The sequence below is a fragment of the Sorex fumeus genome, unplaced genomic scaffold, assembly GCF_029834395.1.
Source record: "Sorex fumeus unplaced genomic scaffold, SorFum_2.1 ptg000038l, whole genome shotgun sequence".
In the NCBI taxonomy this organism is placed as follows: domain Eukaryota; kingdom Metazoa; phylum Chordata; class Mammalia; order Eulipotyphla; family Soricidae; genus Sorex; species Sorex fumeus.
Genome location: NW_026606095.1, coordinates 7813670 through 7841027, shown reverse-complemented (window position 1 = coordinate 7841027; position 27358 = coordinate 7813670). Strand labels below are relative to the sequence as shown.

Genomic DNA, 27358 nt, shown 5'->3' with positions numbered 1-27358 from the left:
CAGCAGGTAAAGTGCTCGCCTTGCACACAGCTGACCTTGGTTCTATGCCTGGCACCACAGGTGGTCCTTAGAGACCACCAGGAGTGATCCCTGAGCACAGTGCCAGGAGAAGGTCCTGAGCACAGCTGGATGTGGCCTCAAAACAAAGATAAAATAAAATACCAGTCTAGATACCATGGAATGTGAAAAGTGAGGGACAACTGTTACCTTACTCAGGCACTCACCCTTTAGCAGAGCCGTCAGGATCGCTAAATCAAGGTCTTGTGATTCCTCAGAATCAGCATCAAATATGGTAATCTAGAACCATTCAAAGAAAAGGCTGATGTTTAAAGAACTAAGCAAAGAAATGTCTTCATAAGCACTCAAAAAATTCACTAGCGCTAATGAACAGAGGAAAACACTATTAACATAAGAAAATTATTTTACTTATAATAGAGAACACTTTTTAAAATAGGGAAATGGAGAATATATCCTTTTTTTTTTGAAAGGATACCAAATGAGAAACTTTTATCAACTAGCCTTAGAAAGTACAACTTGCTTGTTAATGAGAAATGAGGCCCCAAGGATTTGTCATATAAGTGAGACAGCAAAGACCCCAATGAGCAAATATGATATTTATACAATGTCAAAATGTCCAAGGCATCAATGCAACTAAATTTTTAACAATATTTTATTTTATTTTATTATTTTTTTATTAGTGAAACACCATGAGGTACAGTTGAAAACTTACAAACTTTCGTGCTTGAGTTTCAGTTATGCAATGATCAAGTACCCATTCCTCCACCAGTGCCCATTCTCCACCACCAATGAACCCAGTAGCCCTCCCACAACCCCCGCCCCCCCACCCCACCCCACCTCTGTGGCAGGGCATTCCCTTTTGCTCTCTCTTTCCTTTAGGGTGTTGTGTTTTGTGATAGAGGTATTGAGTGGCTATCGTATCCGGCTATAGTCTACTTTCAGCATGCATCTCGCATCTCGAGTGAGTCCTCCAAACACCCTTTACTTGGTGTTCCCTTCTCTATCTGAGCTGCCTTTTTCCCCAGCATGTGCTGCCAGCTTCCAAGCCATGGAGCAGACCTCCTGGTACTTATCTCAGCTATTCTTGGGTGTTCATCTCCCATTCTGTTACTTTGTATTCCCCAGATGAGTGCAGTCTTTCTATGTCTGTCCCTCTCTTTCTGACTCATTTCACTTAGCATGATACTTTCCATGTAGAATCACTTGTTCGCAAATTTCATGACTTCATCATTTCTAACAGCTGCATAGTATTCCATTGTGTAGATGTAGCAAAGTTTCTTTAACCTATTTAATCTGTTTAATATGTTCTCGGGCACTTGGGTTTTTTCCAGATTTTGGCTATTGTGAACAGTGTAGCAATGAACATACAAGTGCAGATGTCATTTCAACTATACTTTTTTGCCCCTCCGGGATATATTCCCAGGAGTGGTATTGCTGGGTCAATGGGGGCTCAGTTTCTAATTTTTTGAGGATCGTCCATACCATTTTCCAAAAGGGCTGAACCAGTTGGCATTCCCACCAGCAGTGAAGGAGAGTACCTTACTCCCCACATCTGCGCCAACACCGGTTGCTTTTGTTCTTTTGGATGTGGGCCACTCTGTGGTGTGAGATGATATCTCATTGTTGTTTGGATCTGCATCTCCTGATGATTAGTGATATAGAGCATTTTCTCATGTGCCTTTTAGCCATTCAGATTTCTTCTTTCACAAAGTTTCTGTTCATTTCATCACCCCATTTTTGATGGGGTTGGATGTTTTCTTCTTGTGGAGTTCAGCTAGTGCTTTGTAAATCCTTGATATCAACCCCTTATCGGATGGGTATTTGGTGAATATCCTTTCCCATTCTGTAGATTGTCTTTGTATTTTGGTCACTGTATCTTTTGCAGTGCAGAAGCTTCTTAGTTTAATATAGTTCCATTTGTTTATCTCTGTTTCCATTTGGTTTGTCAGTGGCATGTCATCTTTGAAGATACCATTAAGCCTCAATATCGTGGACGCGTTTTACTGACCTGGTCTTCAATGTATCTTATGGATTCTGGTCTGATGTTGAGGTCTTTAATCCATTTTGATCTGACTTTTGTGCATGGTGTTAAGTCGAGGTCTAAGCCCATTTTTTTGCATGTAGTTGTCCAGTTATGCCAGCACCATCTGTTAAAGAGGCTTTCCTTGCTCCATTTCACATTTCTTGCTCCCTTATCAAAGATTAGATGTTCATAATTTTGGGGTTGTGTGTAGGGATATTCCACCCTGTTCCATTGGTCTGCGGTTCTGTCTTTGTTCCAGTACCATACTGTTTTCATTGTTACCACTTTGTAGTAGAGTTTGAGGTTGGGGAGGGTGATGCCTCCCATCATCTTTTTCCCAAACTGGGCCCGCTCGAGCAAATTGATGAACAACGGAAGGACCGTGACCGTGACCGTGCTTTAGCTATTCGTGAGTGTTTGTTGTTCCAAATGAATTTTAGAGTGCTTGATCCATTTCTTCGAAGAATTTCATGGGTATCCTTATAGGGATCACATTGAATCTGTATAGTGCCTTGGGGAGTATTGCCATTTTGACAATGTCAATTCTTCCTATCCATGAGCAGGGAATATGTTTCCATTTCCTCATGTCCTCTTTTATTTCATGAAGTAGCATTTTGTAGTTTTCTTTGTATAGGTCTTTACCTCCTTAGTTAAGCTGATTCCAAGGTACTTGATTTTCTGGGGCACAATTGTGAACAGGATTGTTTTTTTCATGTCTCTTTCCTCTATCTCACTATTTGTGTATAGGAAGGTCATGAATTTACAATGTAACCAAGTTTTTAAAGACAAAATAAACTTTATGAATTTAAAATTTTATATGCTGGAAATGAATACACCAGTTTTTCCAAATTATTTATATATATGCGTGTGTACATATATGTATATACATATATGTATATACTTAAATAACATGGTTATTAGTGTACTGAAGTCCCAAAGGTTTTCAAATAACTGATTCAGATGGATTTTTGAGATGAAGTGTTTGAATAATATCAAAATCTTGTATGATTTGGCATGACCATGAAATGCTGGAAAGATCTCTGTGAATTGTGATATCTTCATATTTACTCCAATTTTTAGCTTAATATTATGTAAGTCACTGATAAAAATTTTAATAAAAGTACGCTAAAATACTAAAATATCTTTTTGAACCTGTGTTATTGCCCATAATTTTTATAATCTGTTTTCTATCTCAGAATATTTTCTCACATTCCATTGTGCAATATATCACCCTCACCCCCCACCCCCCACCCCCGCCATGGTCTCCTGTAGGATCCACTCAGGGTACAAGAATACAGCTGTTGAACCCAGAAGACAAGTTCACTTAAGACATGACTCTGTCTCTTTACTCTCTAGAAATATTTATATAGAACTGTCACAAAATTTGATTACTTCTATACAATACTGCCAAGGGTTTCCCTTCGATACATTTGGGAATTTGAAGCATTGTAATAGGGGGGAATGAGAAAGAATAAGAAACTAAGCCTGGTGCTTTCCTTTTCCTTCCTTACCTGACACCCCATATGGACCCCCAAGTATTGCCAGGAGTGATCCCTCAGCTCAGAGCTAGAAGAAACACTTGAGTACCACCGTATGTGACCCAGAAGAAAGAAATAAAAATAGAAGCCAAGACAACTTCTAAAGGGTTAGTTATATACTATCCAGTTAAAAATGTTAACTTACATACTATTGAAAATCATAAAAATTATAAGTATAATTATCTTTAATTAGCATTTTTAAATTAATTGAGCCAAGTCATCAACTCATCTACTCACAGAATCTCTGTGTTCCATGCACGCCATTAGAATTTGAAATAGATGCTTGGACTGTTTGAGACTAAAGTTGAAAGTGTTTTGAATCATGCAGATGATTTCCTCCTTCACCTGAGGACGCAGGACTCTGAAAAACAATCAGGCGTAATCTAACACAACACAGAGAAGGGAACAAGCAATAAAACAATATAAGCGAAGCATCTGTCTCGTGGGAGGGTTCTTTGGGCAAGAGCAAAGGAGCAGGAAGCACCAAGGAGCAGCAAGAGGAAAAGGCTGAACTTGAAAGCAAAAAGAGAGTAATCTGGAAGAAAGAACTCTGGTGATAAATTCTTGAGCTGATAGATCTGCAGAAATAAAGAGCATCGCATATTCAGGAGATCTAAAATCCCAAAAGGCTTATGACCCAGTAGTCATTCAAAGTGGCTGTAGAGAGAAAAATAATGGGAGAGAATGGGGAAGAAATTATAAGGCATGAAAGAGCAGGTCAAGCATAAGCAAAGAATGGACGGCCAGTAAGGACATTATCAGGGTCAGCGTTTTACCCATGGGCATTGTATTTACTCACGCGGTCAATACCGTCTGAAGATACTCCAGTTTCTTTTGAAACTGGAAGAATCCCAACACTAAATAAAGTTTTGCTGGCTAGAGAAACTGCCTCCTTATTTCAAAAGTGGCAAGAAATCAACTCTTAAGGGCAGCATTTGAATGCCTAAATGTCAGGATGTCACTCCCCTGTTCTCCGTTGCCAACTGAGCTTGACGGTAAACTGGCACAACAACCTCCCTTCAATGCAACAACAGAGTCGACAACTCACCCTTCATCTGCCAAGTGCTTGTGGGTGAAGGCCAGGAGGTCGGCGGCCCTGCCCGTGCCCTCACACACCACCACAGGATCTTTGTCCTTCACCGTCTCCCACACGGACAGGATGACATTGGGACCTCCTTCCACCACCAGCCCCACCAGTGGCACGCCTTGCCTTGAGCCTGTTCCAGAAGACAACGAAAGACAACCTGTAAGGAGCCCCGTCTCGGCCAATCAGCCGCTTTGGAATTTTCAGATAGCAACCTTTTCTTGCCACATCTCTGTGATTCCTTGCACTCGGCCCCTCCTGTGACCCCGGCTTGCTTACTCTAGATCAAACCAGCAGATAGGACTCCAGATAACGTCCACCTGGTGAGAGTACCTCGAGGCTTTCTCAGGTGAGAAAGCATGGGTCAAAGTTTTGGTTTATTTTTAAATTTTTTATTAGTGAGACACCATGAGGTACAGTTGTAGACTTACAAATTTTATGCTTGGGTTTCAATTATACAAGGATCAAAGACCCATCCCTCTACCAGTGCCCATTTCCCACCACCACGGATCCCAGTATCCCTCCCACCCCCCCATTCCCCCCCATCCCACCCTGCCTCTGTGGCAAGACATTCCCTTTTGTTCTCTCTCTCTCTTATTGGGTGTTGTGGTTTGCAAAAGAGGCAATGGGTGACAATCATGTTTGGTCTATAGTTTACTTTCAGTATGCTTCTCCCATCCTGGGAGGATCCTCCCAACACCCTGTATTTGGTGCTCCCTTCTCCATCTGAGCTCCCTTTTCCCCTAGCATGTGTGGTTGGCCTCCAAGCCATGGAGTAAAATTCCTGGTACTAATCTCAGCCATTCTTGGGTGTTAGTCTCCAGTCGTCCAACAGAGAATTTTGACTTTTTCTTGTGAAAAATTCCAAGAATATCTCAAAGAAAGAGAATGAATGGTATTTCAGTCTTTCTCCCAAGCAATCGATTTAAATGGTAGCTATTTCAAGGCACAAGAAGAGATGGTCCACTAATAAAAAACAAATAAATAAATAAAATGAAGAGACGGACCACTCTTGAAGGCTTTTATGTTTCCGTTTATGCTATCTTTTACTATGTGGATTTCCTCTCTCTTTTTTTTCCTTTATGTTTTTGTTTGGGGGACACACCTCGTAGTGTTCAGGGTTTACTCCTGGCTCTGTGTTCAGGAATCACTCCTGGAGGAGCTCAGGGGACCATATGGAGCACCAGGGATTGAACCTTGGTCAGCTACATGCAAGGCAACAGCCTGCTGTACTATCATTCCAGCCCCTATTGTTTCATAAAAAGAAAACTGTAAGAAAAAGATCCATGAGGAACTTGGCTTTTTAAAATACTTCCAGAGGAAAACGAGATGTGGGATAAATGTGCATGGTGAAAGCTATGGTGATGAATGCAATATTATACACCTACAGAAGCACGAACATAAATTCCTGAAATTCCATAATATTGTAATATCTAATAAAAAATAATAATTTATTTGAAATTTTAAGAGATTAAGTGAAAAATCCAGAATGGTATACAGAGCATATTCCTCTATATTTTAAAACCCACACATATATCTATAGATGCACATGAATTGATCTATATATGTGACGTGTGAGACCAGAAAACTCTGGAAAAACAGACATGGAAGAGTGACTAGTAGAGAAGGGTGAGGATTAGGAAATAGACTGGGAGGGGAAAAACATTATAGCAATGCATAAACCCCTACATAATTATTTCATCAGAGATAGGACAGTTCCCAGCAACGGATACTTCCGGCTCTAATAATGCCGGAAGAACTCTTCTTCAGGGCCAATGTTCTGTTACCCTCCTTCCCTCCCTTTTTCTCTTCCCTCTTCTCTCCTCCACTTTGCCCCTCAAACCTTCTCTTTCCCCTTTTCTGACCCAGATGAGCCTCCAAGCCTTCTCCACACTCAACTCTAAGTGACTGGCAATGCCGCCCAGAGTCTCCCTCAGGAACCTCTCCTAATCAGCTGATTTTTATAGCAAAGGGGGAGAAAAGGGAAGCGTGAGACATTCACTGCAGACTGCTATGCACCAACACCACTACTGGCACAGCTAAAATCCTGTATCTCCATTCACTCACACTCAGACTCGGAGGTAGAGAACCCCTTCCATCTCATAGGAATAGTTTGACCAACGTTCACTCCACTACTTGAGGTCACAAGCAGCAAAAGAAAGTTTTTAATGTGTTCAACCTCCCCACTTTCACTCCCTCGGGGAAACAAGCCAAAACCCAAAAGATGTTCAGCATTTCCTGGATAGAAGCCAAAGGCTCGAGAGAGAGTCTTCCTGACCCCTGGTTGTGTGTAGCATAGGCGCATGTCTAGGGGACGAGTTCACGCACTGAAAAGAGTCAGGGGCCCACTGTTTTCTGTCTCCATTTCTCCTGTGAGGACCCACCTTGGGGCTGGAGCGATAGCACAGCGGGTAGAGCATTTGCCTTGCACGCAGCCGACCTGGGTTGGATTCCCAGCATTCCATATGGTCACCTGAGCACCGCCAGGAGTAATTCCTGAGTGCAGAGCTAGGAATTACTCACACCCTGAGCATCACCGGGTGTGACCCGAAAAAAAAAAAAAGAACTCCCACCTTTCCACCAAGGAGGCACAGATTCTGATCCCCTTTCAACTTCCTCCCTAAGCGACCACTTCAGAGATCACCGCCAACATGAATCAACATGAACAGCGTCTAAGGCTGTCATATCTCAAGGACCTGACTGGACTCAGGGTCCCCCATCAGAGATGTCATCCAGGGCCATCCTCTTGTCTGCTCAGGTGAGTCTCCTGACTGCTCCTCAGCCCCTTTTCCTTCCAAGACTTTCCATCTCCCCTTCCACCCAACTGAGCCCAAGAACTCGTTGAGTCTCCATTCTTCTCCCAAACCTCCCTGCGTAGGCCAGGCCCCCAGCACGTCTCCCATTTCTTCCTTTCTCCCGTCACACAATTCTCCATCACCTCTGGCCTTCCTCCTGGGCATTCCCAAGGCAGGCCCCTGTTGGGAACTCTACACCGGAAGGCAGAATGCCTGGCTCCCTGGCAGGTTTGGGTCAGGCCCCTGAAACACTCACGGCTGTGGATCTTCTGCAGGGAAAGGTACTTCTCTAAATTTCGCCTGAGCTTCATCTCATTTCCATACTTGCCCACAGTCCCGTCGTCGGACAGGATGAAGTGGGAGTGCATGCTGTTGAGTGTAGTGAACTTGCTGAGGGGGTTGAAGAGAGTCTGGTAGAGACACACCACCTAAGAGATGGGGATTAGAAGAGACAGTCAGAGCTGAAGCTCCTTCCCTGGGCCCACCAGCTCTGCAGGCTCCACTCAACACGACAGCATTCTTGCTAAGATTAAAACATGAGACTAAGAGGTAGTTCAGTGATCAAGTTCAGTGCTTTGCATGCACTCTCCGAGTTTTGATTCCTGGAACCACATGGTCCATGCGGGGGTGGAGGGTGGTCTGATGGTCCCCACTACAACAGGGCCTGAGCAGCACTGCATCCTTGAGCCATAGCATTGAACCGCCATCGTAGTTGGACAAGTATCTCCAGGAGTGACGGCCCAAACTCTCTCATCATTATTTAGAAAGTCCCCAAACACACACATACAAAAAGTGATTTACAGGTTAAAGATGCAACTCAAGTTGTAGGACATATGCTTGGTTGACCACGGGTTCAATTCATAGTGCCACATGATCCCCAGAGCATGGCAACGTGACCCTTACAGCATTGTTAGATCTGGTACTGCCAAGAATGCCCCCTCATAAAACAAATAAAATGAATACATTTTAAAATATGACATCCTCCTTAAAGCAGTCCTCTTAAACTTAACTGAGGAAGGATCTATTTGTGTATCCGTAATTTCCCTTTTCTATAGATCTCTCTGTGCGCTCACCTTATGTGATGAGTTAGTCACTGAGCTGCAGAACTACCATCCAAACTCAACAACACTCACACATGCCATGCTTAGCAAGAAAAGTTTTCCTGACTGTAGGTCTACATGTCATGACACTGTTGGGCCACTAAAAATGACCCTAGAATCTGAGTCAGACCAGATTCTTTTGCTTAATAACTTATTAATATTAATATCTCGTCAATCCCCTCTGCAAGTTCACTACACTTAATAACAAACTTCAGAAATCCAATTGTTTATTTGAACTCTAGATAATGCCAGCCTCTTTCCTAAGCCTCATTTTTTTTGTATGTAAAAGTGAAAGAAACAATTCCTACATCAGAAAGTTGTTGTGGAGCTTTAAAGAAATAACATGTGAAAAGCATTATAAACTCTACCAATGTTAGCCTTTCAAATGAATCTTTCTAAGGATGGAGGAGACAGCTAAAGGGCTGGAGTGCGTGCTTTGCATGATACAGTTCCAGGTTTAATCCCCCAATGCATTTTAAAGACTTTAAAATGTGCAACATCCACGCCAACATGTAAAATCTGTGTCAGAAGAATTAACGGGCTACATCGATGGAGTACGTGCCAAGGATTCCCTATGATGGGGAATATTTCATTCTCCAAAAATTCACTTCTCCCTCTTATTGTTAGCTCTGAACATTAGCTTTTTCCTCCACAAGGTCAAATTAAGTGCATGATTGCAAGTGGAAAAGTGGGGGACAGAAATCAGATGCCAGCACTTTAATTTGTGCGTGAGTTAGAGGACATATATCATTATTGCATGTCAAAATCCGCAGTAAACAAATTTCAGAAATCCAATTATTTATAGAAATTATAGACTTTTTTAGAAAAAATGATAAATATATTTAGTAATTTTTTAAAGTTTTTAATATTTTGTTTATGGGGGTACCAGCTTCACGCACCAAGCATCACTACCCATTCATGCTCAGTGGCTTGTGCAGTGCCAGATGGTCACACTCAGGCTCCAGCAGGCAAAATATGAACTGCACCCTTTGAACTATCTCTCTGACCCCACATCTGTTTACTTAAGAAAGAATAATCATAAATAATACAAAATTAAAAACTGGGGCAAATGCACACAGATGACAAGGCAACTTACAAATAGAATTAGTTAAATATGAAATAGCTTTCAAAACATAAAAGCTATATTCTTAAAAACACACAGAAAAAATGAGAAGCAATATTGAATTGGTATAAATGTAAGAACAATTTGGTATAGACCTATGAGAATGACAAAGTCAAAAAGAAATAAAGGCTGACTATCCTGCGTTGGATATGGCTATGGGTATCATCATAACTCCTGGTAGGAATGTAAACAGTTCCAGCTTTCTAGAAATTAATGAATCACATTTTTTAAAGTATGAACCTGCTTCCCCAAGCACTCCACTTTGACAATTACCTTTAGGGAAATTAGTCAGTGAGTTGAAAAGATTTATATCTCTTGTAAGAAAACGACAAACAGGGCCCAGAGAGGTAGTGCAGTGAGTAAGGTACTTGCGTTGCAAGTGGTAGTCAGAACTGAGTCTTGTCTACAGAACTGAGCTCCCGTGGAGTTAGGGCAGTATGGAGGTCTTGGGACACTGGTGGAGGAAAGTGGACCCTCTGGTGATGGGTGTGTTGCTTATATATCGTGAAAAGAATGATTAACAGTATTATAAATCCCAGTGAATTAATAAAAATGGTTTTCAAAAGTAAAATAAGATATACGTATCTTGTAAAAATATTTATATTAATTCTTTTGCGGGGGAAGAAACAACACACCTGGCAGTGCTCAGGGGTCACTCCTGACTCTGTACTCAGGAATTATTTCTGGAGGTTCTCGGGAAACAATATGGGATGTCAGGACCAAACCCAGGTTGGTCATGTGTGCAAGGCAAGCACCCCACCTACTGTGCTATCTCTCTATCCCCCTAGATTATTTTTTATAAAAGGAATAAAAAAACAACTAAATTGATATTAATATAAGACAGTAGTTAAATTGTATTATCTTAATACATAAAATATTATCAAACATAAAAAGTCAAAACGCATCTTTGGGACCCAAAATGTTATTTCTCTTTGAAAGCAAATGAATAGAAAGTTAGCTCAATAAACTGTGCATGGCACCAGAGCTATGGAGCACTTTCTTTGCACTTGGCTGACCCCGGTTCAATCCTCGTCACCTCATATGGTCCCTCCAAGTTCCACCGGGAGTGATCCCTGGGCACAGAGCCAGAAGTAAGCCCTAAGTACCATTGAGCATGGTCCAGAAACAAACAAAAAAGCTGAGCGCGTGTCTTACACGTGAGAGACTTGTGTTCAATCCTCAGCTCTGTGTAGTATCCCTTTAGCTGCAAGTAGTAATCCAGAAGTAACCCTGAGCCCTATTTAGAGTGCTTAATAAATGAAGGAGGATAATAAGATCCACATTTTGCATATTTATTGAAACAATGAATCTAGGCAATGACTGCTAACACTATAAAAAGAAAAAACATACATCATGAGGGAAGGACACACTTCCTCCTATAAGTTTCCATAAAATAACCTAATTGATCCTTTGATCACACTACCAAATTGCATAAAAATCAGCAGGCAGAGAAATATAAGAAATCCTACCACTAGATGTGAAATTTGCAAATCCAACCTGTGGGAAACTCTTCTGGACAGATAACCCAGTTTCTTAAATAAATTGCTACAAATACACACACGGAAGAAAGAAAAGAAAGAAATAAAAAAATCCATAAGCATCTTTTAAAGTATGTTAAGGTACAAGCAAAGAATATGACATAGGAGGTATGTCAATTCACAATGTGTAAGAAACACTTTTTTAAATCATAAAATCAAACAACTAATAAACTTTGAGACAATCAGAAACCTGAAATAGATGGAATGTTTAATACTGTTCAGAAATTATTATTAATTTTAAGGTATAATTATGACAGCTGGGCTATTTGTTTTTTTCCATGTATTTCATAATTATCAGCTCAAATGTTTACCAAGAAAATTGATGTCTAGAATTTATTTCCAAATACTGGATATAGGTAAGGAACAGATGAAACAAAACTGGCTGGGATTTCGTACTTGATATGTGTATATAAAAGTTCAATATTCTAATCTCTATGTATTACATTTGAATTTTCCAAAATGAAAATTATATCATAAATCTTCCATTATTGGTACCATCTATTTAAGTAGTTAAATTAAAAAGCAGATCCAAGAAGTTGGATTTGACTGTTACTTTTTGCAAGCAATCTTTTTTTTTCCACACTTTGTATGTAAACATACATTGAAAATGCAGATATTATACACCTAAATAATAACATTGGTTGTCTTTCTGCTTCATACTTTCGTGAGACTTTTGCAAAGAGATATAGATTAGTCTTATAAACACACAAGACCATTTATTTTAGAAACACAGGCAGCTGGAGTGATAGCACAGCGGTAGGGCGTTTGCCTTGCACGCAGCCAGCCAGGCCGAGCCGGGTTCAATTCCTCCGCCCCCTCAGACAGCCTGGTAAGCTACTGAGAGTATCTCGCCCACACAGCAAAGCCTGGCAAGCTACCCATGACATATTCAATATGCCAAACACAGTAACAACAAGTCTCAAAATGGAGACGTTACTGGGCCTGCTCGAGCAAATCGATGAAAAACAGGAGGACAGTGTTTGTTTGACAGGCAGATGGAATCCAAGCAACAATACACAGGAATGACGAAAGCATAGAATAGTATAAGATAAGGGAAGAGAGCGTGCAAGAATCAAATCACAAATGTCCCTTGTTTCATAACATGATGCCATGACAAGCATGATTAAACACATGTGTGCAATCAGAGACAAGAATGAGAGTAATCACCCACGTAACAAAAATGGTGGCTTGTACCTATTAATGTCTGGATACATTTTTTTGAATGAAGGTGGATCTGGTTTAAGAAATAATACAAAAGTCATTCCAGGATTAGTGCAAAGAATATTGCTGTGAGCACCTTTAAATATGGGATTGTAATTTTCTAGGATAGGGAAAAGGAGGTAATAGAAAGTCAGAAAAGGCTTTTGAATGAGTTCCATTCAAGATGTAGATATCCTATCCAGAGATCACGCTAGGTTGGCAACTGGATTCATGTTCAGTTCCTTTATTTGTGAAAGGATTGTCTACTTACATCTTTTCCAACAAGATCTCTCTGGTTCTCAATGACACCCCAAGGAGGGATTCCAACCGTCCAGATTTTTCTCAGGGACTGGGAGGAATGGGCTTTCAGGGCATCCCCAACATGTTTGGACACTCCTATGAATAACCAGTTTAGAAGTCAAATTTTAACTCACAAATCATGCAAAACACCGTGACACCCAGGAAAAGACAAACAGGCAAGTATATGCAAACGTCTGTTATTAGGGAAAGTCGTAGGCACAATGGTCCTGGTTTCCTCTACTCCCTCTTAACATCACTTTCTCCTACTGCCAAACTCTTCACCTGCACGATTCTCCTTGGTTTTTGTTCATGACATGAACTTCAACGCTGTTCTCACCATACTCTTGCCTGATCAGACTATCCTGCTAGTCCCACCCTGACATTATAATCAGTATTTCCAATATTTTTGTTCTCTAACCTCCTCTGCTGTTCCAGCAAAACATCTGCAGGTGTGTTCTTTGTTTCGCTGAGACAAACATATTTAATACTTTAATAAGTAAATAGAGTAGCCAACAGTTAGTGAATTTGTATACAGTGCACCAAGTGTTTTGCATATATTTCTACTCGGCATAGTTAATTCTGTAGAAAAAGTATGAACACAAAGATGTTATATAACTTGCTTAATGTTCAGGTTGTTTCAGAACACTAATCCAATATATATGAGTTTTTGCTTCTCAATAGTCCCTGCTGTGTAATGCAGATTTAAGTTACCATGAAAATGAACAAAGCTCACTTTTAATGGACACTCCCATCAATTACCTATGTCCACAATCCCCACAGCCTCCCCTTTAGAAAGTAAAACACTTATACAACTAAATGAAACACTGAAGAAATATTATCAACCAAAATCAATCATTTATGTTAGAGTTCACTCTTGGAGGTATAGATTCTATGAGTTCGGAAAAGTGTATCATGATATGTTTTCATTATTATAATATTATGCAGAGTATTTTGACGACCTAGGAATCCTCTATGCTCTTCCCGTTAATTCTTCCTTACCCCAACCCATCTCAACCACTAATATTTTTACTGACTATAGTTTTGCTTTTTTTAGAATGTTATGTTGTTGCAAATATCAATTCAGTAGGATTTTGTTTGTTTGGGGGCAACACTTGGCAGTGCTCAGGGCTTACTCCTGGCTCTGCAGTCAGGGATCACTCTTGGCTGGGCTCAAGGGACCACATGGGGTGCTGGAGGTCGAACCTGAGTCAACCACGTACAAGGCAAATGCCCTACCCATTGTACTAGCTCTCTGGCCTCAAGTCTGTGAGGGTTTTTTAAAAATTGATTAAATCTAATTTATAATCAATACACTGCATTGCACTTCATATTCTCCTTATTATTTGACTATATATGCATTTGTATGTATGCACATATATATCATTAGCACAAAAAAAACTGTATATTACATACAACTGATGACCTAATTGTTTCCCACTTTCCTAACATCTCTCCCTCCAGACCATCCGTTATACTGCTTTCAGACCCATTTTCTGGAATGGGAATATCAGACCATAGGCGTACTCCATATCAACTGTAGTCATCCACTATAACAAGAGGTTTGGATTGCATGGCTTGGCAAGGGTTAATGGCATTGCGCTAAAAGTGGCTACCAGTGTTTTAAGTATATGATACTAATAAATTCTGTCCATTGGGTTCCTCTATAAAACCAGATGTTACCATGTCATTTCTCTATTCTTCTCTTGATTAAAAATTCTTAGTGTTCCTGCTACACAAAAAATGAAAAATGTTTACCATTAACGTAGCACCAAATCTGGGCTCCAGTCTCTCTTGTTATTCCTGTTTCTCTGCCATCTGGCACATCCAACCAGCAGTTATACCACTGCTTCCTACACATGCCTTCATATCCAGCAATTCCCCCGGGCCTGCACTGTCACCTCTGTCCAGAGTGCTATTTCCAATACTTCCCAAGTACTAAATCTTTCTCAGATCCTTCCGAGATACTCTGAACTGGAATGTAATTAATCTTTCTTTTCCTTGTACTGTCAAGCCTTTTCTTAGTATCTTTTTTTGTTGTTGTTGTTGTTGTTTGTTTTGTTTGTTGGGTCACACTCAGTGATGCTCAGGGATTACTCCTGGCTTTGCACTCAGGAATTACTTCTGGCTGTGCTCGGGGGACCATATGGGATGCTGGGAATCCAACCCGGGTTGGTCACATGCAAGGCAAACGCCCTACCCGCTGTGCTATCGCTCCAGCCCCCTCTTCTTATTATCTTAACTATGATCCAGTTGGCATCAACTTTAGCTGCTTATTATCTGTCATAGCCATGACCTATTGTATACATCTTATTAGTCCCTCCATGTTTTACATTACATGGATTTTTTTATTATCAGTTAGGAAGTTATATTAAGGATAAAGCTTATGTACTGATATACAAAATTACTTGGTATTCAATACATACACAGATGTTTATGAATAAGATTTCAATATGCAGAGCTTCTTAAATCTAAGTATGCAGAAGAATCATCTAAAGTTATCAAAATGAAAATTCTAAACCCACCACAATGGTATGCGATCTGAAATCTGCATTCTCAACAAACTTTCAGGGAATACAAAGCTGTTGTCCAAAAATTACTCTTAAATAGACAGGCCATTAGGAACTACGGCTAAATAGCATAGATGCCAATTATTGCTTAAGGAAGAACCAAAAAAAAAAGTGCTTCATTTCTCAATTCATCCATATTAATTACCTCACTAATCTTCACAGCACTGCACTTGTTATCCTTAATTAATCTTAGCATAAAATATTTTTAAAACAAATTTAAAAAAGCCTGCAATACAGTTATTTTTAAACAAAAATGGGCTCAGCCAAATCTATCTTTCTCTGCAAAAATACCATCGTTATTTTTGTCTTTTTCAATTAAAAATAAACTAAGTGCTCGATGATAGACTTAGGACTCTGCCCCTTTACTTTCTTCCAAGAATGTGAAGCAATATTTATCTGAATAAAATGTCCAAGAAGAACTATCAGGTTACCCATTAGTGACAAATCTTTAGTTTGATTTTTGGGTTTTTTTTCAATCATTTGCTTCCTTGATTCCATTTTAGTCAAACAAAATATTTGTTACAGACTTGGGCTGACGTGATGGCCCTACATACAATCATTCTCCGCTACCCTCTAAAACAACAAGTTTCTAGAAACAGTTTCTAGAAATTGAGACAAAAGTAAGCCGCTGTAGTTAATGAATACTTTGTGGGTGTGTTGGAATCTGACATAAATCTGCAAGGAGAAGTAGAATTTAATAGGAAATGGGGCCAGAGAGATAGTCCTGGGGGTCAGGCACTTTCCTTGCATGTGCCTATCCTGGGTTTGATCACCAACATCCCACATTGTCCTCCAAGCCTCACCAGAAATGATCCCTGAGTGAAAGGACAGAAGTAAATCTGGAGCTCAGCTGAGTGTAGTCCCCAAACCAAAAAATAAAACAAAACTAAATGAATAGGAAATGCTGATGAAGTCCAGCTTCTTAAACTGAAAGTGTGGGGTTGTGAGGGGCGGGCGGGGAATTCTGGCAACAGTAAAAGGCTCTTGAACACACCATAATCAAAAACTTATTCAAAACCAACCATGTAATGAATCCAAGGTGTTTCTGGCAGCACTCAAGTGTAAAAAGTTTAAGAAACCCTAGACTAGGTCATCGCAAATCAACAAAGGGAGAGAGGACTGTGGGGAGTTGCAGGTGAGTCTCAGATTAATAAAAAGAGGGTTTGGTGTCCGGCTCTTAACCCTGGCCACACATCCTCAAAAGCTCCACCCTATAAAAACTGCACTTCATCTGGGGAAGAGGTCACATCTGTTCTTTCTAAGACCTTCTAGGAGATCCTCTAACATGTAAACAGTTCAGGAACAATCCAAAGAGCAAGATTAGCAGTTCACAAGCTAATGAAGTTCTTGGGTGTTAGCTTACAAGGAGGATGAAAATCAGGGAAAGAGACAGTGAGTGAAGTGGAAGTTATGTAGTTCAATATCTCCTGTTGCCCAATACACTCAATCCAACCTTCCACTGATTTTCAGTGCCTGGAAACTTGACCATGACAGCATGAGTTTACCTAAAGCCCACACCCACACACCAACGGAGCCCAGAATCTGTGCCTTCTCTAACTTTGCCATGGTCCAAAACTCATGAAAGACTATATTTTTTTTTGGAAAGGCATTTACCCGAAGTAATATTAAAGTAGCATATTTGTCAAAAGGACTGAACACATTCCATCAAAGGTAGATGAACCTTCGGGATTTAGTTTCCAGACTACATTCTTCATCCACTTCCTTCATGCCAACACATGTTTCTGGGAGCTATGCAGAGCAGGAAATTATGTGGCACTACCTGACTCAGTTAGAAAGTGGAAGTTTAGAAAGAGAGTAAGAGTCAAACAAGGGATTGTGTCTTACCAGTATTGATGCCTTCAGTTATTATCCATGCTCCTGTTGTCTCTGCAGCTTTGACCAAACCTTGGCTAAAGATCTCTTTAAGTCTGGAGAGCATCTTAAAATTCTGGATGCCTCCATGGACAGAGATTACCAGCTTTGGCAGTTCCATCTTCCACTCCTTCAGCATCAAATGTAACAGATGATCCACTTTTGTATCATAAGAAGTTCTAATATACTGGAAGACAGACATATACACATGTACATAAAACAGTGGAAACCCATGCCAAGAATGGGACCAGAAACGCACAGCAGGCCAACTGAAATCACCAAAACTGGGAAGGAAGTGTCAGAGATGGCTTTAAAAGTTCATCAGCATATAATTGAAATATTTATTTTGAAAGGATCCCACACCCTCTGTAAGTTCCTTCTGGGAATTACAAATCACAGTAGGAAGGCTTCCTCTGGTGTTCAGCATTCGGAAACATTCTCTATAATATCCAAAGATATGTGTGGCTCTGGAAAATAGCAGTATTCCAGCAACCCCATCAAAACATTTTGAAAAATAAATGAAATGGAAAATTTTTTTACAAACGTTTTTCTTAACCATTTCACATTTTATTTCTCTATATGGGGCTTTGTTTGCAGTGTCAGGGATCAAACTAAGGTCTCAAGTATACAAGCCATGTGTTTTACTACTGAGTCACGTGCCTGGACATATTGCATAATTAAAATTAAGAGGCATAAGTAAATACATTTTATTTATTATAAATTTTACATCCACCATTTCCCCTCTACATAATTACTGTTCTGAAAGCATTTTCTCTAAAAATAAACACTTTTCATAATAGACCCATCTTTGTCAATGCAACCAAAGAAAAAATAAGGGAAATCCAAACCAGCAGGTAATCCTAGTTTGCATTTGCCAAAGATTATAGTACAGGGTTGGTTTTCTTTTTCCCAACAGATCACACATAAACCACTTAAAAAAACACTTAGAGATGAATTTGTCTTCCTCGAGCATCAGCCAAGTAATAGGAGTAAGAAAGAAAGAAGGGCAATGATAAACCATGGATCAAACTAAGCCAAAAATCACAGGTTTAGACGTACAAACAAAAAACAGAAATGAGGGGTCTGAGAGATAGCACAGTGAGTAAGGCACTGACCTTACATGCAGCCAGCCCTAGTTCAATCCCTAGCACTTCATATAGTCCCCGATATGTGGAGTGACCTCTGAGCATAGAGCCAAAACTAATCCCTGGGCCAGGTCTCTTTAGTACAAAGCCAGGACTAACCCCTGAGCACTGTTAGGTGTGACCTAACCCCCAGCACCACCACCAAATGTGAATAATCACCACCTAAGGAGATAGTTCAAAAGGCTGGAGCACATGATTTTTAGGAGCAGGAATCCTGGATTTGATCTCTCATACCACGTGGTCTCCTGAGCACAGCCAGGAGTGACTCACAAGCCTAGATATAGAGTGGGTCTCAAGTAAGACCAGGTCCAGTCCCACCCATATCAATATGAATGATCACATTATCCTCTACACTCTGAAAGCAATATAAAATAACTGAAGAAACTTCTAATAGCAACATGCTAGAACATAATCCCTTTGTATCATAATCAAAATATTAAAATCTTAGATTCTCGGGAAATAGCTCAAGTGGTAGAGCTTATGTGTAGCATATGCAAGTCTCCAGCTCTACCTCTGGCATCACAGAAGTTCTTCATTGTTATCAGGTGTGGTTCTGGTGGTCTACCAAGCATAACCGAGCCCCATCACCTCTGGCACAAGCCAGGCTAAAGTAACTCCTCTGAAATTGACCCCAGGACCCCAATCACTTATTTTTCTGTTAATCAAAAATACTAGAATTCGGGGCCAGAGAGATAGTACAGAAGGCAGGGCACTGGCCTTGCACACAGGGCCCACCTGCATTCAGTCCCTAGCATCTCGTACTCCCCTAAGCACTGTCAGGAGAGATACCCGCATGCAGAGCCAGGAGTAACCCCTGTGCACTGCTGGGTGTGATCCCAAACAAAGAAAAACAAATATACTAGAACTCCTAAAAATCACAGTAGAGCAGTCATCACAGAATTAATAATAGAAATATTAGAATAATATTATTAATAATAAATATGAATAATTGGAAGAATCTAAAAATAACTAGATTACAAGTAGGAAGATGGAGTTGCTATGGCCCCACTACATACTCAAATAGTAGGGAAAAGGCAAGCTGACTTCTGTGAAGTGAGCTACATTGCTCAAAAGGATGAATAAGATAAAAGCATGAGAAGTAACTGCTGTTTCATTCACCCTCTCTCTCTAGCTCTCCCAGGTGCCCATCTCTTCCAAATACAAACGCTTTTACTCCGCAAAGAGTTCTCCATGATGTTTCAAGATTAATAGCCTTGATTAAATAAATCAGCAGTAGCAGAGTTTCCCGAAATAAACAGACTGTACTAAACGTTAATGACATTTTTCCCTTCCTTTCTGACTCTCTCACACAGAATTCCACTGGATTTACAAAAGAAAAAGGAAAAAAATTTCTTCATGGTACTGGTAGAACAGACAAACAACTGAGACAAATACAATGGGTGTACTCAAGAGCCACCCCTTACAAGCTTTCCCACTGCTCACTGCAAACCTAAAATGTAATTCTGGACTCATAAAACGAAGTTTCTTTTCTTCAAAAGCTCCAATAAAAGATACTGTGGCACAAAAGCTGTGATGGAAGAAAGTTTTTTAAGTGTAAAACAAGTTCATCGATTTGCTCGAGCGGGCCCAGTAACGTCTCCATTTTGAGACTTGTTACTGTGTTTGGCATATTGAATCCGTCACGGGTAGCTTGCCAGGCTTTGCCGTGCGAGCGAGATACTCTCGGTAGCTTGCCAGACTCTCCAAGAGGGGCGGAGGAATTGAACCCAGCTCAGCTGGGCTGGCTGTGAGCAAGGGAACGCCCTACCACTACTGTCTGTTGAAATTTTTCATTTTCCTAAATTCTCTCTTGACTTTGACACAAGCTCCTCATCGCCAGAGTTCAAATTTTCCCCTGTATTTTTCCCAGGCACCACTTTCTAATCACTTTTTACTGGTCTCTACTTATACACACACTCACTCACACACACACACACACACACACACACGCACGCACGCACGCACGCACGCATGCGCGCACGTGCGCGCGTGCACAAAAGAGAGAGAAAGAGCAAGAGAGAGAGAAATGAGAATGAGGAATTTGCACCTTTTTGTTCTCTCAAAGAATTCTCTACTCCCTTCCCAGAGCACACCCTCCAGTCCCACAGCATGGTAACTTCATATATATTTCCTGTTTCCCTTAACTATGTTAGTACCTGGAGCATATTTTCTTTGAGGCATAGCAAAGTAAAAACATTAAATAAATATTTTGTTAAACTGATGAAAAAAATGAGTGAATGATGGAGACGTTAAATGAATATAGAAGCTAAAGGAGAAGATGGGCTAAAAGGAGGCCAGGGAATGAGATGAATAAATTTGGACTCCCAGAAACCGAACAACCAGATCAAATTAACAACTAGTCATGCTGTGGCACAGCCAACTTCAAAAAATAACAAGAAGTAAAATTAAGAATGGTTGGAGCAGTAAAACAGGGTGCTTGCCTAGCACATGGCCAACCTGGGTTCAATCCCTGAAACCCCTGAACATTGCCAGGAATGATCCCTGACCACAGGGGTAGGAGTAAGCCCTGAGAACCACTAGATGCAGTCTCCCATGAGCCCACCAATTCTGCACCTGGGCACCCAAGACCCTCCAAAGAGCCTGCAAGCTCATGTGCTGGGGGAGAAGGCAGCTGGGATAGAGAAGGTCCCTCTAAGTAAATGATGGGTTGCAGGGATCACTTGGGATGGGAGATGTGTGCTGAAAGTAGACCAAGGACCAAACATGATGAACTCTCAGTATCTGTACTGCAAACAATGATGCCCAAAAGTAGAGAGAAAATAAGAAGGAAGGTGCCTGTCACAGAGGCAGGGGCTGGGACAGGCTGGGGATCGTGGGAAGGATACTGGGAACATTGCTGGTAGAAAATGAACACTGGTGGAGCGATGAGTGTTTGATCATTGTATGACTGAAACTCAATAATGAAAGCTTTGTAACTGTATCTTACGATGATTCAATTAAAAAATACATTTTTTTCTCCACGCCCTACTGAGGTCACAGTTGCCACCCACAAATGGCTCTCCGGCACAGCCATGGCTCCAGAGGCTTGAGAACTTAATCCAGAGCCCAGCAGCTTGCAGCAGAAAAGCAAATGGAATATACATTAAACTAGGGTGCCATGCCTCCCCAGGAGGGAAAGGGTGTCTCTCCCTTCCACCTCCCCCCCCCACCCCCGCCCCGGCAGCAAGGTGGCTGCCGCCTCAGAGCTTATTGGAAAGCCAGGTATGAGCTGGTGGTGACGGGACAACTACAGCCTCATGGGAAGGGGGGTGGTACCGGCTCATCTTTCACACCCTACCGAGGTCATGAGTTTCCCCCCACGAGCAGCTCTCTGGCATGGCTATGGCTCCAGAGGCACAGAAACCAATCTCGTAATTATCTGGCTTTTGGCAGAAATCCCTCCAGACTTAATCAGTAAAATTTCAGAAATCCAAAATCACGCGGCCACTATAGCAGCCATGCAACATCATTATGGTTCTCATAACCAGCTATAGAAAACAAATTATTTCACAATGCCTTTTCAGCAGTTCTGACTGTTGGGTGGAAACTCTAAACAATAATGGTGTATCTTTTGTCAAAATAATGAATGTAATTAAAGTAGAGAGAGAGTTAAGTGGAAATCATCTGGCTCACAGGCATTGGGAGGGTTGGGAGGGAGGGGTATATTGATTGGGGTTCTTGGTGGTGAAAAATAAGTACTGGTGAAGGAAAAGGTGTTTGATCATTGTATGACCAAGACTTAAACCTGAAAGCTTTGTAACTTTTCCCACAGTGATTCAATAAATAAATATAACCAAAAAAATAATAAAATATAAAATTTTTAAATGGGGGCCTGCAGGGTATATTATGTGCTAGGTGGATTACAGCTTCCTCAAGATGTAATGAACAACACCATCTGAAGAAGCACAAAGAGGCCACCTACTCAAAGGAAGGTGCTTCAAAAAAAAATTAAAAATATAGGAAAATATACAGAGATTCAGGATGGGACTCAGTGAGAGAATACAAATCCACAGCCACTGCTATGTCACAGGTACACTGGTCATCATTGGAGTAAAAATTCTGGGGTCTTCTCAGGAGGGTGGGCAGGAAAAGAATCTTCTGAGTTCTACAGATCCCGTAGCCCCCAAAGCATATGGCTGTGTCTGCCAGTGCAAGATCTCCAAATTCCACAACACTGACGGCACACAGCAAATTAGACGGGAAAGTGGCATGGAAGCCAACTGAGCTCAAAAAACAAAAATAATAATAGAGAAGGCTCAACAAACAGCTCGGTAAATCCTTAGACAATGACTTTAATGACCCCATCGTGAGATGAACCAATTTTCACAAATTTTCCTTTACTGAAGTATTTTTCAATGATCCCACTAGCCATTTTATTATGACAAGCACTATAAAACAAATTATTGTGTGTCTACTAAAAGGGCAGATTTAGAGGGTGGATAGGAAATGGGAGAATGGTGGAGAAGGTCACACTAGTGGTGGGATTGGTGCTGGATCATTGAATACCCAAAACAACTGTATTTTGAACAACTTTGTAAACCACAGTGTCTGTTTAAATTTTTTTTAATTGCAAAAGGGGAAAAAATAAAACTCAGTGGGTAAATTATAAGGAGCTCTATAAAGCGAATTTCAAAAATAGTCACTTCATCACTTGACATCCTCTTACTCATCGATTTGCTCGAGCAGGGGCCAGTAATGTCTCCATCTGTCCCTGTTATGTGCTAGTGTAGCCCAAAGGCATCTGCTGATTCTAGGAACATGAAGAACCTCAAACCGATTGTTCAGGGTCTTGACAAAGAAGTCTGATCATCTTGTAGGTGGGCAACCTCACTATCTTTTGACGTCCCATGGAATCCAGTCATCCCATGGAATAACAGCTCTAGTCCAGCGTTCATCTACAAATCTCATTAGATGTCCAGCCCATCTGATTTTCGATGCCTTGGAAAACAAGACAGCATCCCTGATTCTTGACCATCGATGGAGGTCGGAGCTCTGAATTCTTTCTCTCATTTGAGTGAAGCGTGATACTCCAAGCATAGCTCTTTAGATTCCTCTTTGGGAAACCCGAATAGCATTCTCATCCTGTTTTCATAGGCCCAGGGCTCTGAGGCAAATGTTAATGCAGGAAAAACAGTGGAATCGAAGAGATGTGACTGGAGCCGGAGGTTCTTCGTCCTCTTAGCTATTTCTTCGATGCCCAGTAAATGCAATGGGTCTCAAAAATAGTTTTGGATGGAAAAATGAGGGTTGCCTTCCTACCAACTTTGTAATCAGTAAACAAAGTTAAATGTAGAAGGTTTAATAACCAAAATTTCTATGAAACTGAATGATGAAACTTTTGTCATCATAATTTGTGCTATTACAAATTGTCATTTCAAATCCATCCACTTGATGCTTTCACCCTGGATTACAGTTGATTCTGAGCTAGGTATTTCAATGCTAGGTATCACTTAATCACTTAATCACTTAACTTCCCGTTAGTCGTCGATTTGCTCGAGCGGGCGCCAGTAACGTCTCCATTTGTCCCTGTCGCGTGCTAGTGTAGCCCAATGGCATCTCTTCGCTCCGGGAACATGGAGGGCCTCAAACCGATCGTTCATGACCTTGACAAAGAAGTCTGACCATCTGGTAGGTGGGCGGCCACGCGGTCTCTTGACATCCCGTGGAATCCAATCAGTAACAGCTCTAGTCCAACGGTCGTCTTTAAATCTCATTACGTGACCAGCCCATCTGATTTTCGACACCTTGGCAAATGAGACAGCGTCCCTGATCCTTGATCGTCGACGGATGTCAGAACTCTGGATTCGTTCTCTCATTTGAGTGAAACGTGATATTCCAAGCATAGCTCTTTCTATTCTTCTTTGGGAGACCTGAATGGCGTTCTCATCTTGTTTGCGTAGGGCCCAGGTCTCTGAGGCATATGTTAATGCAGGAAGAACAGTGGAATCAAAGAGATGTGCCCGGAGCCGGAGGTTCTTCGTCCTCTTAGCTATTTCTTCGACGTTCTTGAAGGCGTTCCAAGCCGCTCTCTTCCTCCTGCGCAGCTCGGGTGCCAGGTCATTTCTCATGTTGACCTCTCGACCTAGGTACACATAGCTGTTGCATTCGGAGATGGTCGTTCCATTGAGAGCGAATGGGGCGTCAGGAACAAGGCTGTTTCTCATAAACATTGTCTTCGTAAGATTCAGCTGTAGTCCTACCTTTCCACACTCACGGTCAAAGTCGGCCAGCATTTGTGCCGCTTGGCTGATTTTTGGTGTTATTAAAACAATGTCATCAGCAAAGCGGAGGTGGTGTAGTTGCCGACCATCTATCTTCACTCCCATTCCTTCCCATTCCAGTCGTCGCATGATGTTCTCGAGGGTGGCACTGAAGAGTTTTGGTGAAATGGTATCACCCTGCCGCACCCCTCTCTTGACATCAACGATCACTTCTTTGTAGAATGGTGAGATCCTGGTAGTGAATCCGCAATACAGCTCATGGAGGATCCTGATGTATTGGACTTGAATGCCCTGATTGGCTAGGGCTTCAATGACCGCTTCCGTCTCAACAGAATCAAAGGCCTTCTTTAAATCAATGAACGTTAAGCAGAGCGGCATCTTGAACTCCCGAGAAACCTCAATGAGTTTGGTTATCGTGTGGATATGGTCGATGGTGCTGAATCCTTTGCGGAACCCTGCTTGCTCGCATGGTTGTCCTTCATCTAGTGTTCTGCCAATCCTATTCAGGATGACTCGAGTGAACAACTTGTAGATGACAGACAATAGGCAGATCGGGTGATAGTTGCCAATGTCATGGATGTCTCCCTTCTTGAACAGTAGTACGGTCCTGCTGGTTTTCCATTGAGATGGAACCTTGCATTCAGACAGGTAGCGAGTGAAGAGCCGAGCCAGTGTATTGATGAGTACTGACGGCAGGTTCTTCAGGTGTTCAGGTCTGACCTTGTCTGGGCCGGGTGCTGTTTGCTTCTTTACTGACGAAATGGCGTGTCGGATTTCGGAAGGGAGAACGTTGGGAACGACATACCCATCCTGTGGAATTTGGTATGTCGGCAAGTGGACATGGCTATCGAAGAGATTTGAGTAGAAGTCATGGATAATCTTCTCCATTGCTGTTCTGGAGGATGTGATGGATCCATCAGGACGTCGGAGGGCAGTCATCTTGGTCTTATAGTTGGCGAAGGACAGGCGGGCGTTACGAATACTTTTCCCGGCTTCTGCCGCATCTACCAGTACTTCTGCTCTTCTCTCTTTGAGGTCTTCCTTGATCGCATCTCTGCACTGCTTTGCAAGCTCGGATGTTAGCTTGCGGTTGCCTGAGGCATGCGCCAAACCACGCTGGCGAATTAGCTCAAGAGTTTTCGAAGATAGGCGACTTTTTGTGGCTATCTCTCTCTTGGCGTTCCTCGCACATTCATGGAGGTGCTGAACCAGTCGATCGTATTCCTCGTCAATGTTGTCAACAATGGCATCTTCCCATGTTGCCGCAATAGTACCAAAGAGTTCCCAGTTGGTGGTCGTTCTGGGAGTTCTCTTTTTGAACTTTGCAGCCCTTTCTCCCCGCTCTGTGAAGTAGAATTTTGCACGAAGGAGACGGTGGTCCGATCCCGTTCGAAATTTTGGGACAACAGCGACATCAGTCAGGCAAAACCGTCGATTGAATATGATGTGGTCTATTTCGTTGTGGAATCGTCCACCGGGAGACTCCCATGTCCATCGTTTAGATTCTGCCTTCTGGAACTGTGAGTTACCATGAATGGTCTTGGTCGACATGATGAACTCAGACAGTCTCTCACCCTGTTCGTTCCATTCTAGGCCATGGGTTCCGATGTGAAGTTCTTCAGCTGATCTTCTCGGACACTACTTCCACTACCCAGCCGTCGCCACACTCCAGGACGCTTTCCGGACCCGCGCGGCAGCTCCGGCCGAGACCCACGCACAACTGAAGACCCACAGAACAAGGTAAGCGGAACTCTCTGAGACCTTGGACTCCAGGCTCGGCGGACCCAGGGACAGAGCTTCTCTGCTTGCTCCCACCACCACAGGTGACAAAGGGATTCTAATTAGGAGCCCCACCCTACCCTGCCCTGTCTGCTTCCATCAACCACCCAGGGATCGAATTGTGCACAGGAGACCCACCCTACCCAGATAAATATCCCACTGGCAGACTTCCACTCTCGACACTACTTCCACTACCCAGCCGTCGCCACACTCCAGGACGTTTTCTGGACCCGCGCGGCCGCAAGCGGCCGCGCGACACATCATAAAACACTAAATACCCGTCTTCTGGAATTGTCGTACCATATTTGATAGGGTTCAAATATGGTAACACCTACAAGGGTGATTAGAGGTCACCCCAAAAGCCTCTATACCTCTCGGAAAGACTGGCAAGCTACCGAGAGTATTCCGCCCGCACGGAAGAGCCTGGCAAGCTATCCGCTGTGTATTCGATATGCCAAAACCAGTAACTACAACTGGTCTCATTCACCTGACCCTGAAGGCTTCACCGACATGGCAGCACTGAGAAGGATGAGAAAGGAGAGGCCGACAAAATCTCAAGGCCGACCTAGGCTGCCACAACGAAGGAAGACAAAAATGATCGTCTGTACTTTCAATGCACGTACGCTAGCATCAGATGCATCCATCGAGGACCTGATGGTACAAGCGCGAATGATCAAGTACGACATCATTGGTCTGACCGAGACAAGAAGACACGAATCTCACCATGCCGTTTTCGACACTGGAGAAGAATTGTTCCTCGGAACATGCGATAAAAGAGGTGTTGGAGGCGTCGGTGTCCTTGTCAACACAAACTTAGCCAAGAGCATTGATTCATTTGAATGCCTAACAACCCGAATCGGACGTTTACATTTGAATAGATGTGGCTCACTGCCTGCAGTTTCTATCTTCGTTGTCTACGCACCAACATCTCATTATGATGAAAGAGAAATCGAGAAGTTCTACATGGAGCTAGAGAAGTTCTATAAAGAAGACCACACCTTCTACAAGATCATTGTGGGTGATTTTAATGCCAAGATAGGACCGAGAATGCTAGG

General features: G+C 42.0%; 1 protein-coding gene across 1 annotated transcript in view; it reads right to left on the bottom strand.

Annotated features, from left to right (window-relative positions):
* TRPM6 (transient receptor potential cation channel subfamily M member 6) overlaps window positions 1–27358 on the bottom strand; it is a 140926-nt gene that overhangs the window by 103596 nt on the left and 9972 nt on the right. Inside the window, exons 4-9 of the mRNA XM_056118745.1 lie at window positions 17132–17345; window positions 12691–12815; window positions 7715–7886; window positions 4628–4796; window positions 3817–3940; window positions 225–297 (exon numbers count right to left, since the gene is read on the bottom strand). Of these exons, the coding sequence (XP_055974720.1) occupies window positions 225–297; window positions 3817–3940; window positions 4628–4796; window positions 7715–7886; window positions 12691–12815; window positions 17132–17345 (877 nt within the window). The remainder of the gene's footprint in view (window positions 1–224; window positions 298–3816; window positions 3941–4627; window positions 4797–7714; window positions 7887–12690; window positions 12816–17131; window positions 17346–27358) is intronic.